General features: G+C 38.3%; 2 protein-coding genes across 5 annotated transcripts in view; one reads left to right on the forward strand and one right to left on the reverse strand.

Annotated features, from left to right (window-relative positions):
* LOC124805355 (poly(A) RNA polymerase gld-2 homolog A-like) overlaps window positions 1-21,097 on the forward strand; it is a 161,767-nt gene extending 140,670 nt beyond the window's left edge. Inside the window, exon 11 of the mRNA XM_047265894.1 lies at window positions 17,314-21,097. Within this exon, the coding sequence (XP_047121850.1) occupies window positions 17,314-17,441 (128 nt within the window). The 3' untranslated portion in view covers window positions 17,442-21,097. The remainder of the gene's footprint in view (window positions 1-17,313) is intronic.
* The window catches only part of LOC124805353, a 114,624-nt gene continuing 113,377 nt past the window's right edge, over window positions 20,993-22,239 (reverse strand). For 2 of the 4 annotated variants that reach the window (XM_047265889.1, XM_047265891.1), the window contains exon 10: window positions 20,994-21,781. In XM_047265889.1, the coding sequence (XP_047121845.1) occupies window positions 21,216-21,781 (566 nt within the window). In that variant the 3' untranslated portion in view covers window positions 20,994-21,215. Of the gene's footprint in view, window positions 21,782-22,239 lie in introns of all 4 variants that reach the window. The other 2 variants (XM_047265890.1, XM_047265893.1) reach the window with 2 other exon arrangements.

The following is a 22,239-nucleotide window of genomic DNA, read 5'->3' on the forward strand; positions in this document are numbered from 1 at the left end:
CTCAATATACAGATTGAATAGCATCGGGGATAGTCTACAACCCTGTCTCACTCCCTTCCCAACCACTGCTTCCTTTTCATGTCCCTCGACTCTTGTAACTCCAATCTGGTTTCTGTACAAATTGTAAATAGCCTTTCGCTCCCTGTATTTTACCCCTGCCACCTTCAGAATTTGAAAGAGAGTATTCCAATCAACATTGTCAAAAGCTTTCTCTAAGTCTACAAATGCTAGAAATGTAGGCTTGCCTTTCCTTAATCTATTCTCTAAGATAAGTCGTAGGGTCAGCATTGCCTCACATGGTCCAACATTTCTACGGAATCCAAACTGATCTTCCCCGAGGTCGGCTTCTACCAGTTTTTCCATTCATCTGTAAAGAATTTGGGTTATTATTTTGGAACCGTGACTTATTAAACTGATAGGTCAATAATTTTCACATCTATCAACACCTGCTCTCTTTGGGATTGGAATTATTACATTCTTCTTGAAGTCTGAGGGAATTTCGCCTGTCTCATACATCTTGCTCACCAGATGGTAGAGTTTTGTCATGGCTGGCTCTCCCAAGGCTGTCAGTAGTTCTAATGGAATGTTGTCAACTCCCGGGGCTTTGTTTCGACTCAGGTCTTTCAGTGCTCTGTCAAACTCTTCACGCAGTATCATATTTCCCATTTCATCTTCATCTACATCCTCTTCCATTTCCATAATATTGTCCTCAAGAACTATGCCCCTGTATAGATCCTCTATATACTCCTTCCATCTTTCTACTTTCCCTTCTTTGGTTAGAACTGGGTTTCCATCTTAGCTCTTGATATTCATGCAAGTGGTTCTCTTTTCTCCAAAGGTCTCTTTAATTTTCCTGTAGGCAGTATCTATCTTACCCCTAGTGAGATAAGCCTCTACATCCTTACATTTGTCCTCTAGCCATCCCTGCTTAGCCATTTTGCACTTCCTGTCGATCTCATTTTTGAGACGTTTCTATTCCTTTTTGCCTGCTTCTTACTGCATTTTTGTATTTTCTCCTTTCATCAATTAAATTCAGTATCTCTTCTGTTACCCAAGGATTTCTACTAGCCGTCGTCTTTCTACCTACTTGATCCTCTGCTGCCTTCACTATTTCATTCCTCAAAGCTACCCATTCTTCTTCTACTGTATTTCTTTCCCCCATTCCTGTCAATTGTTCCCTTACGCTCTCCATGAAACTCTGTACAACCTCTGGTTCTTACAGTTTATCCAGGTCCCATCTCCTTAAATTCCCACATTTTTGCAGTTTCTTCAGTTTTAGTCTACAGTTCATAACCAATAGATTGTGGTCAGAGTCCACATCTAGCCCTGGAAATGTCTTAAAATTTAAAACCTGGTTCCTAAATCTGTCTTACCATTATATAATCTATCTGAAATCTTATAGTATCTCCAGGGTTCTTCCATGTATACAACCTTCTTTCATGATTGTTGAACCCTGTATTCACCTGACCCCATTGTAAATGTATTTGGGAATAACACTGCACTGATGTGGGAAGTGGAGAGACCACAAAGGCTCAACTTTAGATAAAACAAATGTGAGACTTCATTGCTAGGATGCTGGAAAAATTGACCTGTAAGAAGGCATTGAATGTGTGTGAGAAAAATGGTCCAGTTGGTCACAGGCACAGGCTGATGAGGGTTTATAACAAAAATGTTGCAAAATCGTAACTGCCACACTGTTGAAGAAAGCCATAGGATATCATGTGAGAACTTGCTTATAAAACTTTAAGATCCATCTTCTAGGGCAGGAACTACATTCTCCAGCCCCCTACATATATATCCTATATGGATTGCACATATAAAAATCTGTTTGCACAGAGGTGTACAAACAGTCATTCTTACCGAACACTGTATATGACTGAAATGAGAAGAAAAGAGTAGAAGGTACTCTCGCACACTTCAGTGATTTGCAGGCAGTAAATGCAGATGTATTGTTATTTATATTACTAAACAGCTAAAATGCTCACCCAATCCCAGCTGCACCTTGCCTGTCTCTTGACTTTCAGGGTCAGCTTGTATTTCATGAAATTACTGACTGAACAAATTGAAATTGTCATAGTGTGTTCATTAAGAGCTGCAATCCTATGTTAAAAGTGTAACATAATAAGTCAAGGATTAAAGTTGAAAATGTGTGTGTGTGTGTGTGTGTGTGTGTGTGTGTGTGTGTGTGTGTGTTTGAGGCAATGTAACTCACAACATACAAATTACCCTGGCTATATTCATCCAGTGTTTGACAATGAGAGCTCTTAGAGACTTGAAACAAACTGTGCACATAGTTTCAAACCTTTTCAACACTTTTTTCCCAGTGTCACCCCCACAATATAATGAAAGAAGTAGTTTGCTTATTACATCTTCACTGTTCATGCAGTAAAACTTTGTCAGGCATGATGTTGTAATTTATTACTTCTGCACTACTAACTCTAATTGCAACTCATTGCGCAGACATTCCCCACATATTTCCCTTTTTGTTCATGCAAAATTACACCATTGTAAAACGTGTAGTTTAGGAGGGGGGAATTTGAATGTTTTTCCTTACCCATCATGAAAGATTCCCAATTTGTGTAACATATACTGCCAGAGGAATTATTTTTCACATATAATGTAGCTGCTGATGGAAAATACACTCTTGAGATTTGTGAGGAAATTTTTTTTACATTGTCCCCCTTTGGGACCAGGGGTTAGGCCTGAGGTATTCCTGCCTGTTGTAAGAGCCGACTAAAAGGAGTCTAATACATTTTGGCCTTTATGTGATGGTCTCCTGTCATTTTTGACCTCTATTCTTCTAAATTTTCCCGAAGAGCGAGCCAATTGGGGAAGGGCACCGTACATGGTGCATCATGTCAATCATGCTCTAAGACCTCTCGCATCCTTAGTCAACGTGGATCTGCATTTCCGCTCATTCTCCAGCTGTTGGGGTGCGTTTTCCTCCATACACTGTGCAGTATCGTTTTCTGTGCTGACGATGATAATGGACTGGTGTGCTTGCCTGCCTCATCCACCACCCCCATCCTACCCTCTGCCCTTCTTCCATTTCCTCTTCCCAGTAAACAAGCTTCTCAATATGTAGAAGAATTAATTGTTGAAACAGCACACCAATTAAAAAAGTTGTTTTATTCCTTGATACAATGTAATACATGAACCTGTTGTGGCAGGTACAATATGTATTCTATGTTTTAAATCTGTTCACACTTGGTGAGATTTGTCTTCGTAAGCAGAAGTAATTGCTTTGTTGATTCTAGTCTCCAGTTGTTTGTTGCCTTTTTCAGGAGTTTGGTAAAAACAGACTTTAACATGACTGGAAAAAAGGTACTTAAGGGTGTTAGGCATCAGACCTGGGAGGCCAAAAAAATGGTGCCAAATCTATCAATTGAATTCACAAGAAAGGCATTGCAGAGGGAGTTTGTCAGTTCAGACGTTCAGTGAAAATAGTGTACCATCTCGGTAGAAAATACTGTTGATGACAATCGACTGAGTAAGGTATCAAATACAGCTCCAGCATGTTGATGTAATTTGTACAGTTAGCTTTCTCTTTCTGGGGGAAAAAAAAAAACAATACAGGAAAGGTGTAATAATTTTATCTGTCATGAGGCATCACACATTAACTTTTGCACTTCCATACAAAACTTGCCATAAAGCATCTGGGCTTGTTGAACAATGGATGTGAACATTATTTTTGACCTTTGCATTCACAGAAATAGTTCATAAAATAAAAAGAAATCTGATTTCCTGTAGGAAATGTTTATCTCCCCAGTAATAGCAGTTGATAGAGGTCTAATTGAATATGTTATTGATTTTATGTTGTACAAGAGATCTGAAATTCTTGTGAGCCTCTTCAAACCATCCTCTGTTGAGAACTTTGCAGACATTGTGTCTTCTCCATTTGTTCAATGCTGGCATGTATAACACTAGACATACGCAATGCTATACTACCTCTGAGGTAGTTGTACCTGTTTTGTATGAATGCAGAGACATTTGTTTATGCTGTATTGTGTTCTACAGTTTCTCCTACAGAATGTGTAGACGCTTATAATATGGTGATGGGGCATGAATGAAGGTGATAAAAATAAATGCAAACCAGTCTGTTGTGTCATACATTTATCCTGAATCTCGAATGGTGCATCTGTGAATATTATGATGTTTTAGTTACACCCATTGAAGTGGAGATAGCCATTTCAGTTAATGAATACATAGGGAACATTCAAACAGATATAAAATTGTATCAAAGACTTCCTGTCAGTAAGTCACTCTGATTACAGTGATAGGGCTGCCATAATTACGTAGGTTGGAACTTATAGTGTTACCACTGCTGTGGAGACACTATGCAATGGAATCTACTAGTGTCACTGATAGGACACATTGTTAACATACCTACCTTACCTTCGAGCAAATGGACTTGCCTGTCCCATGTCACCGGCATGTGCATGTTCGAGGGAAACACAGTCACTTGTGTGTGAGCGTTCTAACATAACGGTGTCACTATGTTTTCGAAATATGAACAACGGAGTTGGATCAAGATCGAATGTGCCAGAGGTCGTACAGCATGACAGTGTCATCAAGGTCTTCAAGAGGTGCGCAGGGAATCGGTATTGCCATACAGAACAGTGGCACATTGGGTAAAAGCCTTCAACGAAGGTCAGCAAACTGTGGCAGACATGCATCAGGCAGGTCATCCTAGCGTCTCTGAAGAAGTGCATGCTGTTGCTGTGTTAGTGGACAGTGACTGACACCATAAGATTCGTGAGCTCGCCTATGAAACTGGATGAGTGCATACGACTGTGCTTCGCATCCTGAAGGAATGCCTTGGCATGCGAAAAATTGCATCTCAATGGGTTCTGCATGACTTGACGGAAATGCAGAAATGGATGCATTACGACGCTGCTCAGACGCACTCGGAGTGCTATGAGCGTGAAGGAGAGGCTTTCTTACGCCATATCGTAACACTGGATGAGACGTGGGCCACATCGTACTAGCCAAAACTGAAACGCCACTCCAACAAATGGCATAATTATGGGTTACCGCGAAAGTCGAAAGTGTGTCAGAGCCCCAGTATGGTGAAAGTTATGGTGATTCTCGTGTAAGACTGTGATGGTGTTATCCTAACGCATTACATTCCTCCATGGCAATGCACAGTATTACTGTTCATTTTTGGAGCATCGCCTGCGACCAGCTTTGTGAAAGAAGTGGCGACACTTTCTGTGCAACCCACCCATAATTTTCCACGACATGTGCATTCACATACAGTGCAAGCTGTGGCTGCTCTGTTCGATCGATGAGACTGGAAGTACTGCACCGAACATCTCCTCCACTTTGCTTGTTGTCTCTTTTTTCAGTTCCTTCTGATTTGATTTGATTAATGCAGAGAGACAAAAACAACAGTAGTCTTAAGCTCACAGTTGTCCATAATGAAACTGAGTTTATTGTGCGATTCCATTCCCTGTGATTCTAGTAAAGCCAACGGTACCCTTAAGAAGTAGTAGAGGACACTCTACCTGTGTCTTATTAGAAGCAATTTGTCTTATTAGAAGCAATTTCTTCATGCGGCCACCACCACCATTATCTTGAACAACTTCCAGACCCAAGCTGGGTCTGTCTGGAACATAAGCTTCGCCATTTAGCCCTGTTTTCACCATCACCAGCAGAAACACTAAACATGAATTCCAAAGGCCAAATGGAGAAATTTGAGTTAAAGGAAAGAAAAATTTTAAGAAACATCATAGGACCAAAATTTCAAGACAATAAGATTATATACATCAAAAATGAAACACACTACAAGAAAATTGAAAACTTCAGATGTGGGACAGTTTCATCCTCCTCACCCCATAGTCTACACATAGAGGCTTCTTCCTCTATACCAATCACGTGTAGATGGTTCTTAAATTTCCCACAGCCAGTCATGATTCCTACCACGAGTTTAATCTGTTTCCTGGTAAAGTTCAGGATTACAGAACTTCTTGAATTATGGCATTGGCATCACTAGCTTGCCATGGTTTTACATTTTTTGGATCATATAATCTAATATTCTAAGCTCTGCTTCCTTATCCAGCTACATTGTTTTGATTTTACCATTGCCTTAGTGATGATGGTCAAGACAGACTCCAGAACACTAAATTGGAGTTATTGTACCTGTCCTGGCCAGTCTATCAGCTTGTTCATTGCCTTAATCCCTGAATAACCAGGTATCCAAAGTGGATAAATTTTTATAGTCATATTCTGAGAACTAATTCCAACAGACTAACTAATCAAATCTTTGACTTTTTCTGTAACCGTAAAACGAAACCCAACTGGTTTAAAGAAACTGAGGAAGACCTAGTGGAATTAAAGATTTCAGAAAATTCATTTATTGATCGAACAGTTAAATTAATTACTAAAGATGAAAACATAAGGTTCCAAGACAAATCTACACAAAAGTCCAGACCCTTCATCTCAGGAGGAGAGAGGAAAAGATCAGAAAGCATGAAGAAATACTGGGCCCTAAGAAAAGAACAATGCACAAAGAAATGATTGATCCAGCGTACCCAAAGAGGGTAAAATGAAAGAAGAAGAAATCAAATCAGAGATGTAAATGCAGATACCACAAGAAATGTGTTTGACATCATAGAGAGGTTTAGTGTTATAGGTCAGAATGCTCACTTTCCTAAAAGATTTAATGAACATATTACTTTGTCGCATGTACTCGTCAGCAGTTGAGTTAAAGGTAGCCACTGCATTGGAGAGAATGCTCTTCTTAACTGCAATAGCTGATTAGTGGGCACCTTGCTATGACGTGAGAAAGGATCTCCACTCCTTTCTGTTTTCTTCCACAGAGATAAACTGTTAGCTAGTCATCTCTTCATAGGTCTTCCTCCATTTGGCATCTTCAGCCATCATTAACCACATATCCAATCCATTCGAATATCTTGTTTTTAAACAAACCTGCAGTGATTGCTTACTTGTAAATTCATGCTGTAGCTTTACAGTGAAATTCTCCACTTTTCACATATAATATTTGTAAGTGGCCCCCAGATTTTTGTAAGAACAATTCGTTAGGAAGTGAAAAGCAATTTCAATATAGGACAAGTTAAAGAGTGTAACTGTTTGAACTTTTCTCTGTTTTTAATCTTTCTTGTTTCTTCTCTGTTTCCCCTTTTGTGAATGTGTGCTGTTTGTATCATTCATAAGGTCCCTTTTGCCCTTTATAGTGACACTTAGAAACTCCCTCAGTTCTTGGGTTTGACAAACTCAAGATGCCCTAGCAGGTGACTGGTCAGAGATGCCATTCATCACTCTGTACCTGCTTCAGTGGCAACTATGGAGCACTGTGGTGGAAATAATGGCTTAAAGATCAAAATTATGAGACGGGTAGAGACCCTGAACTAAATTGCCCTGTGTGGTGGATGACTGATGAACAAAAGCAATTGATTGCAGACAACTTGAGTCATTTGCAATGTCTCAGTTGTATTATACTTAACGAGATATGGGGTTCTGCTTGAATAAATAAAATATCTCATCCTCTCCACGGGAATGCTGTGGCACTTCTTAATCAGAACCAAAAGAACATGAACAGTCTGGACCAGTGATCAGTACTAACAAAGCCAACTGATATAAAACGGGATGACTATATTTTCCACAGAAGTCAAATTTAATGTTACTGTTCATGAAACAAACTGTGAATGAATTGCTACAAGTACAGCCGGAGGTGCAGGGTCATTTTACAGAACTACCCATTTTATATTAAAAAAGGTTTAGAGGTGCTTACTGGACATAAGGAATATGTGAAGTAGGAGCAACTGGAAGAAAAAAACGGAGCAGTGCGGTTTACTGCTGTGACGGAGAGGCAGGGAGGATTTCACAATGAAGTGAAACTCAAATCAGTGGGGTATTTTTACCAACTTTCTAGTGATGTAGAATATTTCACATGCTAGTATCATAAAGAAAATATAGAGGAGGTGGTGGTGGTGATACAACAGCTCAGCTTCCATGTTGTGACTTAAATCCACCTCAGTGACACAATGCAAGTGACAGATAGTATTCAGTATAGCATTGAGACAAGCAAACATAAGTTTGTAGTGTTCATTATCGAGGGGAACACCACACTACAGTTGATGTTTCCAGATAGTCAATAACAATGGAATTTTATTAGGTCTAATAAACAAAATATAATAAGTTTCTAGGAACAGACTACTCAGTTCAGTCCTAGCAGGCAATCACTGATGTTTCACTGGAAAGTTCTTATCTGGACAAAGTCTGTAGTGGTAGGTCATGTTAGGCAGTGATCTCAGGTAAGAGTTGGAGACAGTCCTGTGAGGCAGTGACAAGAAAATGCACTCAGCACTGGTTTGGCTGGGAGGTGCTCCTTGATCAGCTTAGTATGGTAGACTATGGTGGACTGCTAGGTAGGGATAGCACGGAGCATAGCGTGTGCTTGGCAGAGGAGCTGTGATTGAGGATCTGCTAAATGTGGTTGGCGTAGAGCATAGAGTGTACTTGGTGAAGAAAACTCTGATTGAGGAAATGCTATGCGCAGTTGGTGTAAAGCCACTACAGAGTGGTCAGGCGGCAACCTAAATACTTGCCTGGCAAAAGGATACCAGGGGAGGCTTGTGACTTACGGAAGCAAGATAGTGCCATGATGGCAGTGCCGTGCTGTGATGTTTGTGCCTCGGTGTTGAGGCTGGTGCCACACAGTATCTTACTAACTGCAGGAAGTACAGTTGTAAACAATCTGGCTTGTGTCTGTTGTTGCAGATTGTTTTTATCTGAGCTCCAGAGGAAGTGTCAGTAGCAGGTTGGAGCAGCAGCAGCAGTGTGCAGTACATGATGGTATGGATGGTGGCTGTGTGGATCGAATGTAGCACTATTGGGTTCGTGTTGAGATGTCATTATGATCCTGAGATGCATCTCAAAGTAAACATGGTTCTACACTACTGGCCATTAAAATTGCCACACCACAAAGACAAAGATGATGTGCTACAGATGCGAAATTTAACCGACAGGAACAAGATGCTGTGATATGCAAATGATTAGCTTTTCTGAGCATTTACACAAGGTTGGCCAGTGGCGACACCTACAACATGCTGACATGAGGAAAGTTTCCAACCGGTTTCTCATACAAAAACAGCAGTTGACTGGCATTGCCTGGTGAAATGTTGTTGTGATGCCTCGTGTAAGGTGGAGAAATGCGTACCATCACGTTTCCGACTTTGATAAAGGTCGGATTGTAGCCTATCGCGACTGCGGTTTATCGTATTGCGACATTGCTGCTCGCGTTGGTCAAAATCCAATGACTGTTAGCAGAATATGGAATCGGTGGGTTCAGGAGGGTAATAAGGAATGCCGTGCTGGATCCCAACGGCCTCGTATCACTAGCAGTCGAGATGACAGGCATCTTATCCGCATGGCTGTAACAGATCATGCAGCCACGTCTCGATCCCTGAGTCAATAGATGGCGATGTTTGCAAGACGACAACCATCTGCACGAACAGTTCGATGACGCTTGCGATGGTGTACTCAATGACGAACCTGGGTGCACGAATGGCAAAACGTCATTTTTTCGCATGAATCCAGGTTCTGTTTACAGCATCATGATGGTCGCATCCGTGTTTGGTGACATTGCCGTGAACGCGCATTGGAAGCGTGTATTCGTCATCGCCATACTAGCGTGATGGTATGGGGTGGCATTGGTTACACGTCTCGGTCACCTCCTGTTCGCACGGCACTTTGAACAGTGGACGTTACATTTCAGATGTGTTACGACCCGTGGCTCTACCCTTCATTCGATCCCTGCGAAACCCTACATTTCAGCAGGAGAATGCACGACTGCAAGTTGCAGGTCCTGTACGGGCCTCTCTGGATACATAAAATGTTCGACTGCTGTCCTGGCCAGCACATTCTCCAGATCTCTCACCAATTGAAAACGTCTGGTCAATGGTGGCTGAGCAAATGGCTTATCACAATACGCCAGTCACTACTCTTGATGAACTGTGGTATCGTGTTGAAGCTGCATGGGCAGCTATACCTGCACACGCCATCCAAGCTCTGTTTGACTCAATGGCTAGGCGTATCAAGGCCGTTATTACGGCCAGAGGTTGTTGTTCTGGGTACTAATTTCTCAGGATCTGTGCACCCAAATTGCATGAAAATGTAATCACATATCAGTTCTAGTATAATATATTTGTCCAACGAATACCCGTTTATCATCTGCATTTCGTCTTGGTGCAGCAATTTTAATGGCCAGTAGTGTATGAGCTGTGTAGGGAAAGGCTGGAGATAATAGTGAACCATTATAACCCAGGCTGGGGTCTTGGAACTAGGGGCTCGTATGCTCCTTCCAGTATGGCAACAGGTTCACATGGAACACTTGGTAACTAGTAATGTGACTGGCTAAAGACTGCAATATTGATGTGTTTGGTATTGGCAGCAACACTCTCTTGAGACTGATGAGGCTTAGAATATTACCCAGCAGAATTTCAGATGCAATTCGTTCATCTGAAACGGTAGAATAATTTTAAAAAATCATTCTATTTGACTATTTAACTTATTCCAGAGAACACTATTCTTCATTTATTAGTAGCAGCTTATGTAGTTGATATTCCTGAAAGATCTGAGTGTGAGAACACTCCAAGCTTAGATTCATCCTGTAGTGTCTCAGTGGCAGGAATGGGGAGGTGATATGAGGGAAGAAAGAAATTTCTCAAGTGTTCTTGTGAATAAAAAATACTTTTATTTTTAGACTTTATTTTTTAATGTTGTCACCTCTTATGTTATGCACTGTATCTAAAATTGTCAACTACAGTAAATTAGTATTAAGTGAAGTTGCTTCTTTATTTGGTTGTAATAATTAGACAGAGGTTTATATGTTTTACATAATCAGCTGATTTCAGCCTCTGTGGGAATTTTCAAGTGATTAATTTATGTAGATAATTCATAAATATGCATTAAATGTCCAAATTACATACAAATTTTGAGTTGCCCACACATGTTCTGATATCAGTTTAGCAATTCGTGCTCAGTCACTGAAATACAGATGTTAAAAGGTGGCATTCGTTGTATCCAAAATGTTCCTCAGCCACAATTTTCTTTAAATGTGGGAATAATAGGAGCTAGAAGCTGTTGGATAAGGTGAATAGGGTGGAATGTTAAATAGTTCACACTTCAAATCCCTCAGTTGCCTCCAAGTTAGAGCAGAATTGTGGACACATGGATAGTAATCACAAATGACAGTATGTTTCTTGCAATCTCTAAGGTTTTCTTAGTGTGATTAGTTGAGGGTGTTCTTTCAGGTGTTTTTCTCATTTGTTGTTTTTATTTCATACATAAAATGGAAACAACTACAATGCAGAAAACCTGGAAACACGCCATTAAATATTTTTCTTTTCTAATTTGAGCCTCTAGTAACATATTTCTTCATCCACTTTGTGCTGAAGAATCCCTCTTTGTCTCAAGAAAAAACAACACTGGTCATTCTTCCTGTTGGAGGAAATAGACTGTTATAGAGCAGCTTTCAGCTACTGCTTTGATTTCATTTTCCAACATGAAGTGTTAGACTGATGTCTCATAAACAGTAAGAAATGAGCATATGTAATCAGATGAATCCTTATGAAAAATCACACAAATTGCTGAGATTTTTATTTATATCTCTGCTTTTGATCGTTATTCAATAAAAATTACACACATCTTGCACAAACGTTAATTACATTTATTTTTCATATGAAATCTATTGTACTGATTCTATTTACAACCAACAGTTTCCTATACTTTTAATTGATAGTTGTCAATACCATATTGTGCAGTTATTCATTATTTTTAAATTTCTCCGCCCATTGCTTAATTGTTGTAAATGAAGCAGCAGATCCACATAAACCTTCACCAACTTTGGATGAATTTCCATTGACAATAAACTAACCAAAACAATGAATTCCATGACTGCACAGTATTGTTGTATGTCTGCGTGAAATTTGTACAATCAGTAAGAGGCTATTCCCAGCTCGTAGGCAGATTTTACTGGTAGCCTCTTTTCATTAAAAGGCAACTTCTTATGGACGAACATTTTCAGAAAGCTGTCACTAAATGTTAATGGCTGTTGTTTAGTGCCTGCTAATTCCATTTAAAAATTTCTTTAAAAATGTAATTTAACATAGATCTTTTCTTACCACTGCAATTACAAAAACAACTTGAACTTCATTAATAAGCAGGGTGGAGCCTTACCCAACCCTAGAAAACCTGTCACCAGTCCCACAGTGTGCCCTTTCCTTTCTTTGACCATTGAACAGACTTACTCTATCAGTTACTAGGTGGGCCACAGATAGGCAAATGTGATGCTTAATGTGAGAACAGAAACAACTCAGTGGTCTGATGATATAATGATCGTGCCAGACTACAGATACAAAAGTCCTAGGATTTTTGTCACCTGTCACTTCTTTTACCTTTCTCTGGCAAGCATTTTTAATGTGAAAAATGCAGAGTTGCAACGTAGTTCATAGCCCATGTTAAACTGCATTTAAGCCACTAACTGACTTACAAGGAGTAATCTCCAGTGGTGTGATCCACTTTTTGAAACAATCGATACAGTGATATAGGTTAAGGTCCAAGGAGTCACACCCTGCAGCCATTCATCCTGATGGACCCTCATTTGTGAGTAGTCGGTGGGGGGGGGGAAAAAAAAAAAAAAAAAAAGGTTACATAGCATAATGGTTAAGGTGCTGACCTTACCTGCAAAAGGCTTTTTGGTTCGAATCTTGTCAGGTACATTGAGTTTCTTTTCATTTTTTAATCTTTATCAAAAAGACTTTTATCATTATTTATATTCAGTTAGTTGGTTTACATGCAATTTCTTTTATTTGTGTTCTTTTGTCACTTCATTTTAATCAATGTCTGAACTACTTCAGTAGCCCTTTGTTTTCTTTCTGTCATTCCTTTTCCATTTATAGTCTTTGTTGACTTAATTAAGCTATCATACTGTTTAAACATTTGAAAATGCCAAGCTGTTGGTTACAAGAGATGAAATAACCTATTTATGTGACTGTGCAGTGATATCAAGACTCTTTTTGTTACAAGCTGTACAAATTTTTGGATGGCAGTTGTCGTACAGACAATTAAAACATAAATTATTGTTGCACTATGGGCAAATACCTGGATGGTGATTTAAATGATGCAGGGTTTATAACCAAAACTGAAATTCAAGAAAAATGAGAAATAGAAATAATAAATGCAATAACATGGACGAAAATATGAGATGACAAAATGGAAGGAATTAAATTGAAGTTAGAACAAGGATTCCAAATGGGAGCAAATGATGTATTTCATATGATCACTAATATTTGAGAAATGTGTACAAAAAATTACATCTGAACCAATTAATTGTAATGATCAAAGTCATTTCAATGAAGATTTAAAAATAAAAAAGAATATGATTTACTTGAAGAGGTTCGAAACGACAACCTTTTGCATATGAGGTCAGTACCTTATCTATTACTCAGTGCAACCAGTCTGTAAATTGCTAACATTTTTAAATTTATAGAGCATTGCACGAAATTCTAAAACTTTTTCCGTCTATTACTCGCAAACGAGGGCCCACCAAGGTGACTGGCTGCAGGGTGTGATTCTGTAGACCTGAACCTACATCACTGTAGAAATGATTTCAAAAAGTCAATCACACAGCTGAGTACCTCTCCTTGTTAGTATGTATGAAGGCAAGGACATACCACCTCCATGCCCAGTAAAGCACTGTGCTGTTCAGACCAACGTTGGGGTTGACGACAGATTTTCTACAGTTTGAGTAAGACTCCACCTTCCATATTAACAATATCCAAGTTGTTTTTATAATTGTGGAGCTAAAGAAATATTGTATGCCAAATTAAAAATTTAAATATTTTGAATTTTTTTAATGAGCATTGTAATTTTATTGTTTCGTAAACTGATGATTCATGTAAGCAGTGTAATTGTACTTGATTTTCATTCATTTCTTCCTGATCGTGCTTGATGGATCTGCCTTCCATCATAATTTACAGCTTTTGGTGTAGAAGTGTATATGAACCGTTGATTTTGGGTGAGATGAAGATTGATGGCAAGAATAAAGAAGTATCTGCTCTAATTCAGAGTGCCTTGGTGGACTATTATACAAAACAGATGAAATAGTTCAGAACTTCCAGGCCATCACTCTCCATTACCAACCACAAGGGAGAAATGCTAATGTAATTCTTCAGGCTTTCCCGGCAATGCATTGCCATGTTGAACAATCAGCTTACTGCTGGTTATTTACATCTTTATTACACAATATTTCAACTGCGTGACTTGCAGTCTTCTGCAGGTGCTGTCTAATACTGATTCCAGTGTGGAACAGTTCCGACATTATGCCTATGTTGTGCCAGATGCTCTGTCAGCAGTCTGTGCCGCGTCAGGCACTCTGTTCGTGGTACATTCTGACCAATAGCGACGACTGTATTGCTTTCTTTTAGCCACAGCAGTATGATGTCAAAGTCATGCTACATATTTTCTCTTCAAATTGCCATCATTGAAGCCCTCCTGTGAACTAAGACATTTTGTTACCATGGCATGCTGTGTCAGACATTCTGTCAGAGGTCTTTGCCCACCAGTAGTGGCTGCAGTGTTATTTTCAGGCTGCTGGTGTTCAGATTGCCACTTGAGGCTCAATAGAATGTGCATTGTTTGTTACTTATTCATGTACATATTGACCTCAATGTATTTTCTATATGGTGGCCAATCTCTTTATGGAGAGATTTGAAGAGGAGGCACTTACATCGGCCCCATATCAGCCGAAATGCTTTTCTAGGTACGTGGATGACACCTTTGTTTTATGGACCAATGGGGGGAAAAGCTCAAAGTTTTCTTTTGCCACGTAAACTCATGCCACCCTAACATTAGCTTCACAATGGAACTGGAGAAGGATGGACTAACCCATTCTTAGACGTACTAGTTAAGAGGAAGGCAGATGGTACCTTCAGTCACAATGTGTACTGCAAACCCACTGACATCAACTTGTACCTGCAAGCCAGCAGCTGCCACCATCCAGCACAGAAAAATGGTGTAGTCAGGACTCTGATTCACTGGGCGCAAACTCTGTCAGATCCTGACAATTTGGCGATGGAGATAGACCACCTTCAATCTTTGTTCTATAAAAATGGATACTCTTTTTGAGATGTTCAGATCAGAAAGAGCCATGCCCTGTTTCTCTGCCAGAGGTTCCTCGAGAAGTACAAGAAGAAACAAAAAAGGTTGCATATTTGCCTTATGTCAGGATGATATCTGCCAAAATCAGAAGAATTCTCCTCAAACATAACATCAAGAGTGCATTCCATCCACCCCCCAAGATTAAGGCTCTGCTAAGGAGTGTGAAGGATGACCTGGGTCTGGGGAAACTGGGCATTTACCACATACCATGTGAATGTGGTATGGCATACATCGGCCGGATGACTAGGGACATCAGGTACAAAGATCACCAAAGGCTTACCAGAATAAGACAGGCAACCAAGCCAGTGATTGCCAAGCATTGTTTAGAACTCGGTCATTCTATGAACTATAATGATGCTAAGACTCTTAACACAAACATTGAGCTATTAGGACAGCATTATCACAGAATCTATTGAGATTAAGGTAATGGAAAATCTCATTAAGTATGACACCAGTTTCCAGCTGAACTCTGCCTGAAATCCGGCATTCAGTTTTTGAAAAGATCTCAGGGACGCAAGTATGAAGATGGAGTTGGAGAAAACTGCCCAGTTCATGTAATAAAGGTCGCACGCGGAATGGTATCACAGACAAAAAAACTCTATACCTGAGGACATTCTGCCAAGTCTCAAGTGGCAGTTTGAACACCAGCGACCTCAAAATAACACTGCAGCTATTCCTGGCGGACACGGACCTCAGACAGAACACCTGACATGGCACTTCAAGGTAACAGAACGCCTTAGATCACAGATGGGCATAAATGATGACAGTCGGAAGATAAAATGCCTAGCACGCCTTGGACGTCATTCGAACTTCATACAGCAAGATTGACAAATGATGATAACAACAAAGTGCACGTACAGCAGTCGGAACTGCCATGGCTAAAAGAAGGCACTACAGTCACTGCTATTGGGTCGGCACATACCACAGACAAAGCGCCTGATGCAGCGAGCGCTGCAGACAGAGTGCCTGGCACAACATAGTCATAAGTATAGCCTCGTCGCACAGTGGAATCAGTATCAGATAGCACCTGAGGCAGACAGCGAGTCACACAGTTAAAAGGAAGACGTGAATAACTGGCAGGAACCTGATTGTTCAACATGACAAGGGAGGAATACTCATTCCATTGGTTCCCACGGCATGTGGGGATCAAGGAGTATGAAAGAACTGACAAAGGAGGAAGAGAGGCATGTGAAGTAGTTACCAGCAAAATGTGCTGGACCTCTAACCAGTCGTTTCAGTCTTTTGAAGAAATTTAATGTCAGTGAGGAAAAAAGTGCGCGCTCACACACACACACACACACACACACACACACACACACACACACACAGAGAGAGAGAGAGAGAGAGAGAGAGAGAGAGAGAGAGAGAGAGAGAGAGAGCGCCATCTTCTACAACAACAAAAGATCTTAGTACTTAGCGATGCTTACTGTGTATGGGCCACATGACTGATAAGTGAACATCTCATGAGGAGGAGGAAGCGGTGCAGGGTGGTGGTGGAGGGTATTTTGAAGTCCTATAGGGAGTTAAAGCTCCTTTCTACATTGATTACAGAGTAGTTGACTCAGAGATTTTTTGTTTGTGCTCAGCCATCTGCATTAGTGTTTTATTGCCATATATGAAACAGCTCTTAAAAATACTTTCTATTTTTTGTCCATTTTATGCTAAAGATGCTCAGAAACATTATAATGAACAACCAGCTTATCTATTCAGCTGAGAAGGAAATTGCTTCTAATAATGTTTTAACAAATAATGCTTTAGTTTGTTACTACAGCGAACTGGCAATATCACAATCTTTGACTGCTTGAAAAGTATTTTCTTTTTAAGTGTTATTAATTTTGGGTATATTCATTTTGGTGTAAGACAAAATATATAAATGTATTACATTAGTTTCCTCAATTATTATAGCGAATGGGGCTTGCCTCTCATGCCCTGTTCAGTTTTACTTTGATGAGTTTATGTTGCAACGGCTATTATACCATTTGACTAGAAGCTGAAATACATGATTAAAAGATTGTGTAGCAAATTTCCTTCAGTCTAATTCAGCCTTAGAGAAAAAAGTTGTTTGAACTATATAATATGTAATGTAAGATAATGAATGTTTGTAGTTAACCTAAAAATATTTTTGTGCAGAACCGTTTGATCTCACCAACACTGCCCGTTCTGTGTATGATCGAGACGTATTTGAGAAAGTGAAGCAAGTATTCCAGGATTCTTATGAGAAGCTGAAGAAAACCCGTGATATTGTAAGCATTTTTTGAATGGACAGGGGAAGTCATAGAATAAATGAACTTTTGTTAATGGACTGCTTTTGTTTTTCATGTGTGAAATGGCACAAAGAAATGTTGAACTGGGTTTCAGCATTAATCGTGACTTACACGCTGGTTGTGACATAAAAAAGAAATATTCCTAACATGATGTGAAAACAACATTGTGAACAGGTAACTAAAATGGACTGTTCACTCACCTAGTCAGATAAATATTACTTATGACTGTGATGAAGATTGGAGCTTTAAGATGAATATATTATGCCTTTTTCTCTTTTTATTTATGTATGTAATTGTTGATTTTAGTTAACATGCATGTCTTCCCTGCAGACATTGTGTATGTGGGAGTAGGTGGTTTTTCTATTATATTATAATGTTACTTGTATGAGTCTTTTCAGAAGGAAAAAATTTTTAATTTTTAACAAAGTATTAGGTATTCCTTTCTTTTTAAAATGTTTTGTGTGAATGTTTTGCTTTGTTAAATCATGAAAACCAGTAGCACTACAAGAGTTATGAGAACGTAGTGCTATGTCTGGAAAAAAACAGAAAAAAGAAAAATGGAAAAAAATACTTGTTATGGAATTCAATTGTATTAAATGTTCAAATGCCATGTTTCAAACATATTGTAGTTAAGAGAAGAGAAATATAAAACATCGAGAAATCTTTTTGATACTTGTGTTAGTACAACTCTTCTAATCTCTAGTGAATGCAAAGTGTGTGGATGCCTAACAAAGAAAAAAAATTATTACAAAAAACTTTACTCTTACATACTACTGATCCACCTAATTTTAAAAACTGTGATGTTGATGCTTGTTTTAGACTTTTGTGGAACACTGTAGAAACAGTATTTTGTGTACAATTGAATTAAGGCTTTTGTTTATATTTAATTTTTATATAGGTAATGTTTAACAAGAACTTTCTAAGTGCATGTTGTGGGACAAGTGTATTTCATATGTTTGGAACAGCGAACTGTTAACATAAGCAATAAATACTGTGGATTCAGTTAATAATGTGCAGAACCATTGTAGGAGGAGTCTCTGTATTATTTTATTTTTTTTACATTCCTTTTGGTTTTTTTTCCCATTTCTGTATACTCGAGATTTTAATCATTGCTACATATAAAGTGCTGGACACTGATAACTTTTCTCAGAGTCAAAAGCAATGATTGTTCTTTTTATGTGTGTTTAGAATAGTGCTTTAAATCAAAAAGAATATATGAAATAAGTCACGTATCTCAGCAGACTGCAAAAGACTAACTGACATTGTTGTATTTAAATATTTGACGAAGTGTCGAAGATGCCTTTACTTGTTACGAAATACTCATTCACCATTGGAATATTATTGGTAACTGAGGATTATCAGGCTTGGTTTCTTATTGAATCTTTATTATTATTATTATTGTGGTTGTATACTTCCAGTAATTTTATTGTGAGCTCCTGCATCTTGCCTTCCAACTCTGTGCTTTCACTTCTTTTTGGAAGAGATCTCATAAAAAGAACTGATATTTATATTTTTATGAATTATTGCATGAATGTTGCCCAAGAGAAATGTATTTGTAGCTGAATCTGTATGATCAGTGTACTTAATGATGAATGTCTCAGTTTTGTTGAGTGTTGTAACCAAAGTGCTGCTCTTTTTGTGCAGTTGAGCAATTGTATCTGAAAGCAAAAAAAGTGAATGTATGTGATTTAAAAGGCATCTAGTGTAAAATAAGCCTAAACAATCTGCCATTCATGGAATTACTGTGAAGGCCTTTAAAAATGACAAATTATGAAGTGTCTTATGACCCAATTAGTGCCAAAGAGTGTTTCTGGACTGCAATGAAGTGGGTATCATTAAAATAGTATTCTTGTACAGGAAGCCAATATTATGAACTGCACTTTTGTTGCCTTCCATATAACTTCTGTTGTTTCTATATGTTTTGTTACTTATTTTATAACTATAAATTTTAAAGACAATACGAAATGAAGGTGAAGTATATGCCTGTTCTGAATTGTACACGTAAATTTCTTAAAATACTGCATCAATCCCAGAGCCAATCACTGTCACATTATTTGGTATTTTGTGCATAGTTGAGCATTTTGGTTCAGGATTACACGTTTTGTTTGGCCGAAGTTGGTTTTAGTGCAATCAGTTTCAATTACTAAACATAATTGGTGGGTAATGTTGCACTGTCAACAACAGTAACTGAGTTTTACTGCCTCATTCTAGTCTGCATGACAGGTTGAGCATTTCCCATCATTCTTCTGATGTGTTCAGTGCATTGCTTCAGATTGTGTACATTGCTACAAAGGAAAAAAAAATATTAAGGTATTTCATGGTTTTGCCTTAATTTAAGACAAGCCCTTGGCTGTATTAAAGAATTCTTTGAGAGAAAGAGATATATATATTTTTTTTGGGAACACGTGCCTGCATTTAAAAATGTGTGAAATAAAATTGCTTGCCTCAGAGACTTGTTTTATTTGAAGGACAAATTCGAGTGTGTTTGAGGTAGACTTGAAATGAATTAATTTGTTTCTGTAGTAATGGACACATGACAGAAGAACTGCAACTTTAAGTCTACTGTGACAATAGGCTTAAGTTTTATACACATAGGAAAAATATTTGATTAGCTAGTGTTCTCATGTAAAAAATTGTTTTGCAGTGTTAAATATTTCATTAATTTATCTGATTTAGGAATTTTCATCATTTCATAAGAATATGGTGCTTCAAGCAAAGTTATAGTGCTGTGTAAGAAGAAAGCAATTTGACATGGGTCTGTAGAATTTGATATATGTGACACTTATTTGTGCCTTAAGTTTATAGAGTCCATTAAAATAAATAAGGTACAGAACAGGAAAACCGAAGATCTGTGTTCAGTTCAGTATTTGAAAGTCTGAATAAAAAATTCTCACACACACACACACATACACATACATCAGCAAATTATTTAGTTATGTTTTTCTTTGACCCATATCATACGTTTCTGTGTAGATAAGTAATGTTTTGTGTATTGAACCTAAATAGCTCAGTATTGTTCTATTTGCTGGGGTCTCTTGTCATACCATGCCATAACCAGCTCATTCACTTGTGTTCATTTCACTGACATGCAGTGTAACAGAATATCACAGAAACTAATTATCATAAGCTACATATTCTTGCCAGTGAATAAAATACATTTTTAAAATGTAGTCCAATAGGTTTAAATGTACACAAAGTTCCAATATTAAGAATGATAATTCAGATAAAGAGGTTGTCAGGGAAGAACATGTCTTTTGTAAGTTACCGTGCGTAATACAATGAATTTATTAGATGTCATTCTTTTTGCTATGAAGTGTTGAAAATTTAGGCATAGAGAGACTGTTTATACAAAATCTTTGTAATATCTGCTCATTTCTGGTAAACAAACAACTTATGCATGTGGATTCCAGATCACATACTAAATTTGATTATGCTATTCTCTGCATCAGACTATGAACTGTTAAATTTTGATCTAAATGTATGGAGCAGATTTGTCATTTGATTGATATGTGAAAGTATTTTAAAGGAGGAACAGAGACCCAAGTCCACCAAACAGTATTTGATGCAGCATTTATTTTGGAGTGGCTGTACAAAACATTGAAGTTATGTATACAGTACAATACAAAAATAAATTTGTACTTAACAGTAAATATAATTTTATAGCAACTGTCAGACTTCTCAAACTAAAATCTAACACACATTATTTATTTCAAGCTTTTCTTCCTTTCCAGAGTTTGGTGGCACAAACATTGTCTTTTTTTCTGGTGTTTAAAATCCTAGTACTTGAGACTTTCGTTTGACACTAGTGGTTTTCGAAGGTTTTGATTGTTTCACCACATTGGGAGATAAATGAAAATATGCATCTCCACTAGTATCAAGAAAGTCTGTACTATTATTGTAAGAAGGAATCACAGTTCGAGTTCTTACAGAACTGCTTTGCGAGAAACGGTGATGGGTTGTAATCGGGTCGAAATTTTCTGTCTCATCCTCGACAAACTGTGATGCTGGAAGAACACCTGACAAATATGTCTGATCTGCAGTCTGAAGTCTACTTGCAGAAACACTCTCAACAGCTGTAATTTCACTTTCTCCATCAACAGTATTCAGTGATGTGGAATTCATTTGTAGCCACTGCTGAACTTTGTCAACAGCAGAAGGCTCTGTGACGGTAGGTGACCATTCCTGCATATCATCTATTCCCCATGCCTCGAGTATTCCTGGAGCTAAGACATCAGTGTAAGACATCAAATCTGCTTTTGATCTTTGCCACGGTTGTTTTTGTAGGGATGAAGTGTGTTGTCTGTGAAGTGACCTCTTCCTGGCACTCTGTAACCCTGAAATACATTAATGTCATTTAGTCTACAATACACCAGCACTATTTGCATATTTTTATACAGTAAAAAATGCCCACAGAGCACCATATATTCTACTGAAATATGTTTGGTGATGTCTATGGTTGGTTGTAGTGTATAGTTATATGCAGATCCAATTTTACTAAATACCTTGCTGTATGCTTAGAACACAGACAACTGTAAGAAGGCCTTGTAATTGGTCTAATAGATGATGGCATAAAGGGTGAAGAGTAAGTCATTTATATGAAACAACTTTACAAACATGGAGTTCATTTAAAACAGTACTAATGATGTAACTGTAAGCCAGAACATGAAAAATCTTCCAGCTGTCAGAATGAACAGCAGAAAACCCTCCAGTTGAAATATTAATAATTGGGATAAACCAAGTAGAGGACGGTAAAACTGAGAAAGCAGTACCACAAGTTGTTTCACATAAAAAT

This window comes from Schistocerca piceifrons, chromosome 7, assembly GCF_021461385.2.
Source record: "Schistocerca piceifrons isolate TAMUIC-IGC-003096 chromosome 7, iqSchPice1.1, whole genome shotgun sequence".
NCBI classification, from domain to species: Eukaryota; Metazoa; Arthropoda; class Insecta; order Orthoptera; family Acrididae; genus Schistocerca; species Schistocerca piceifrons.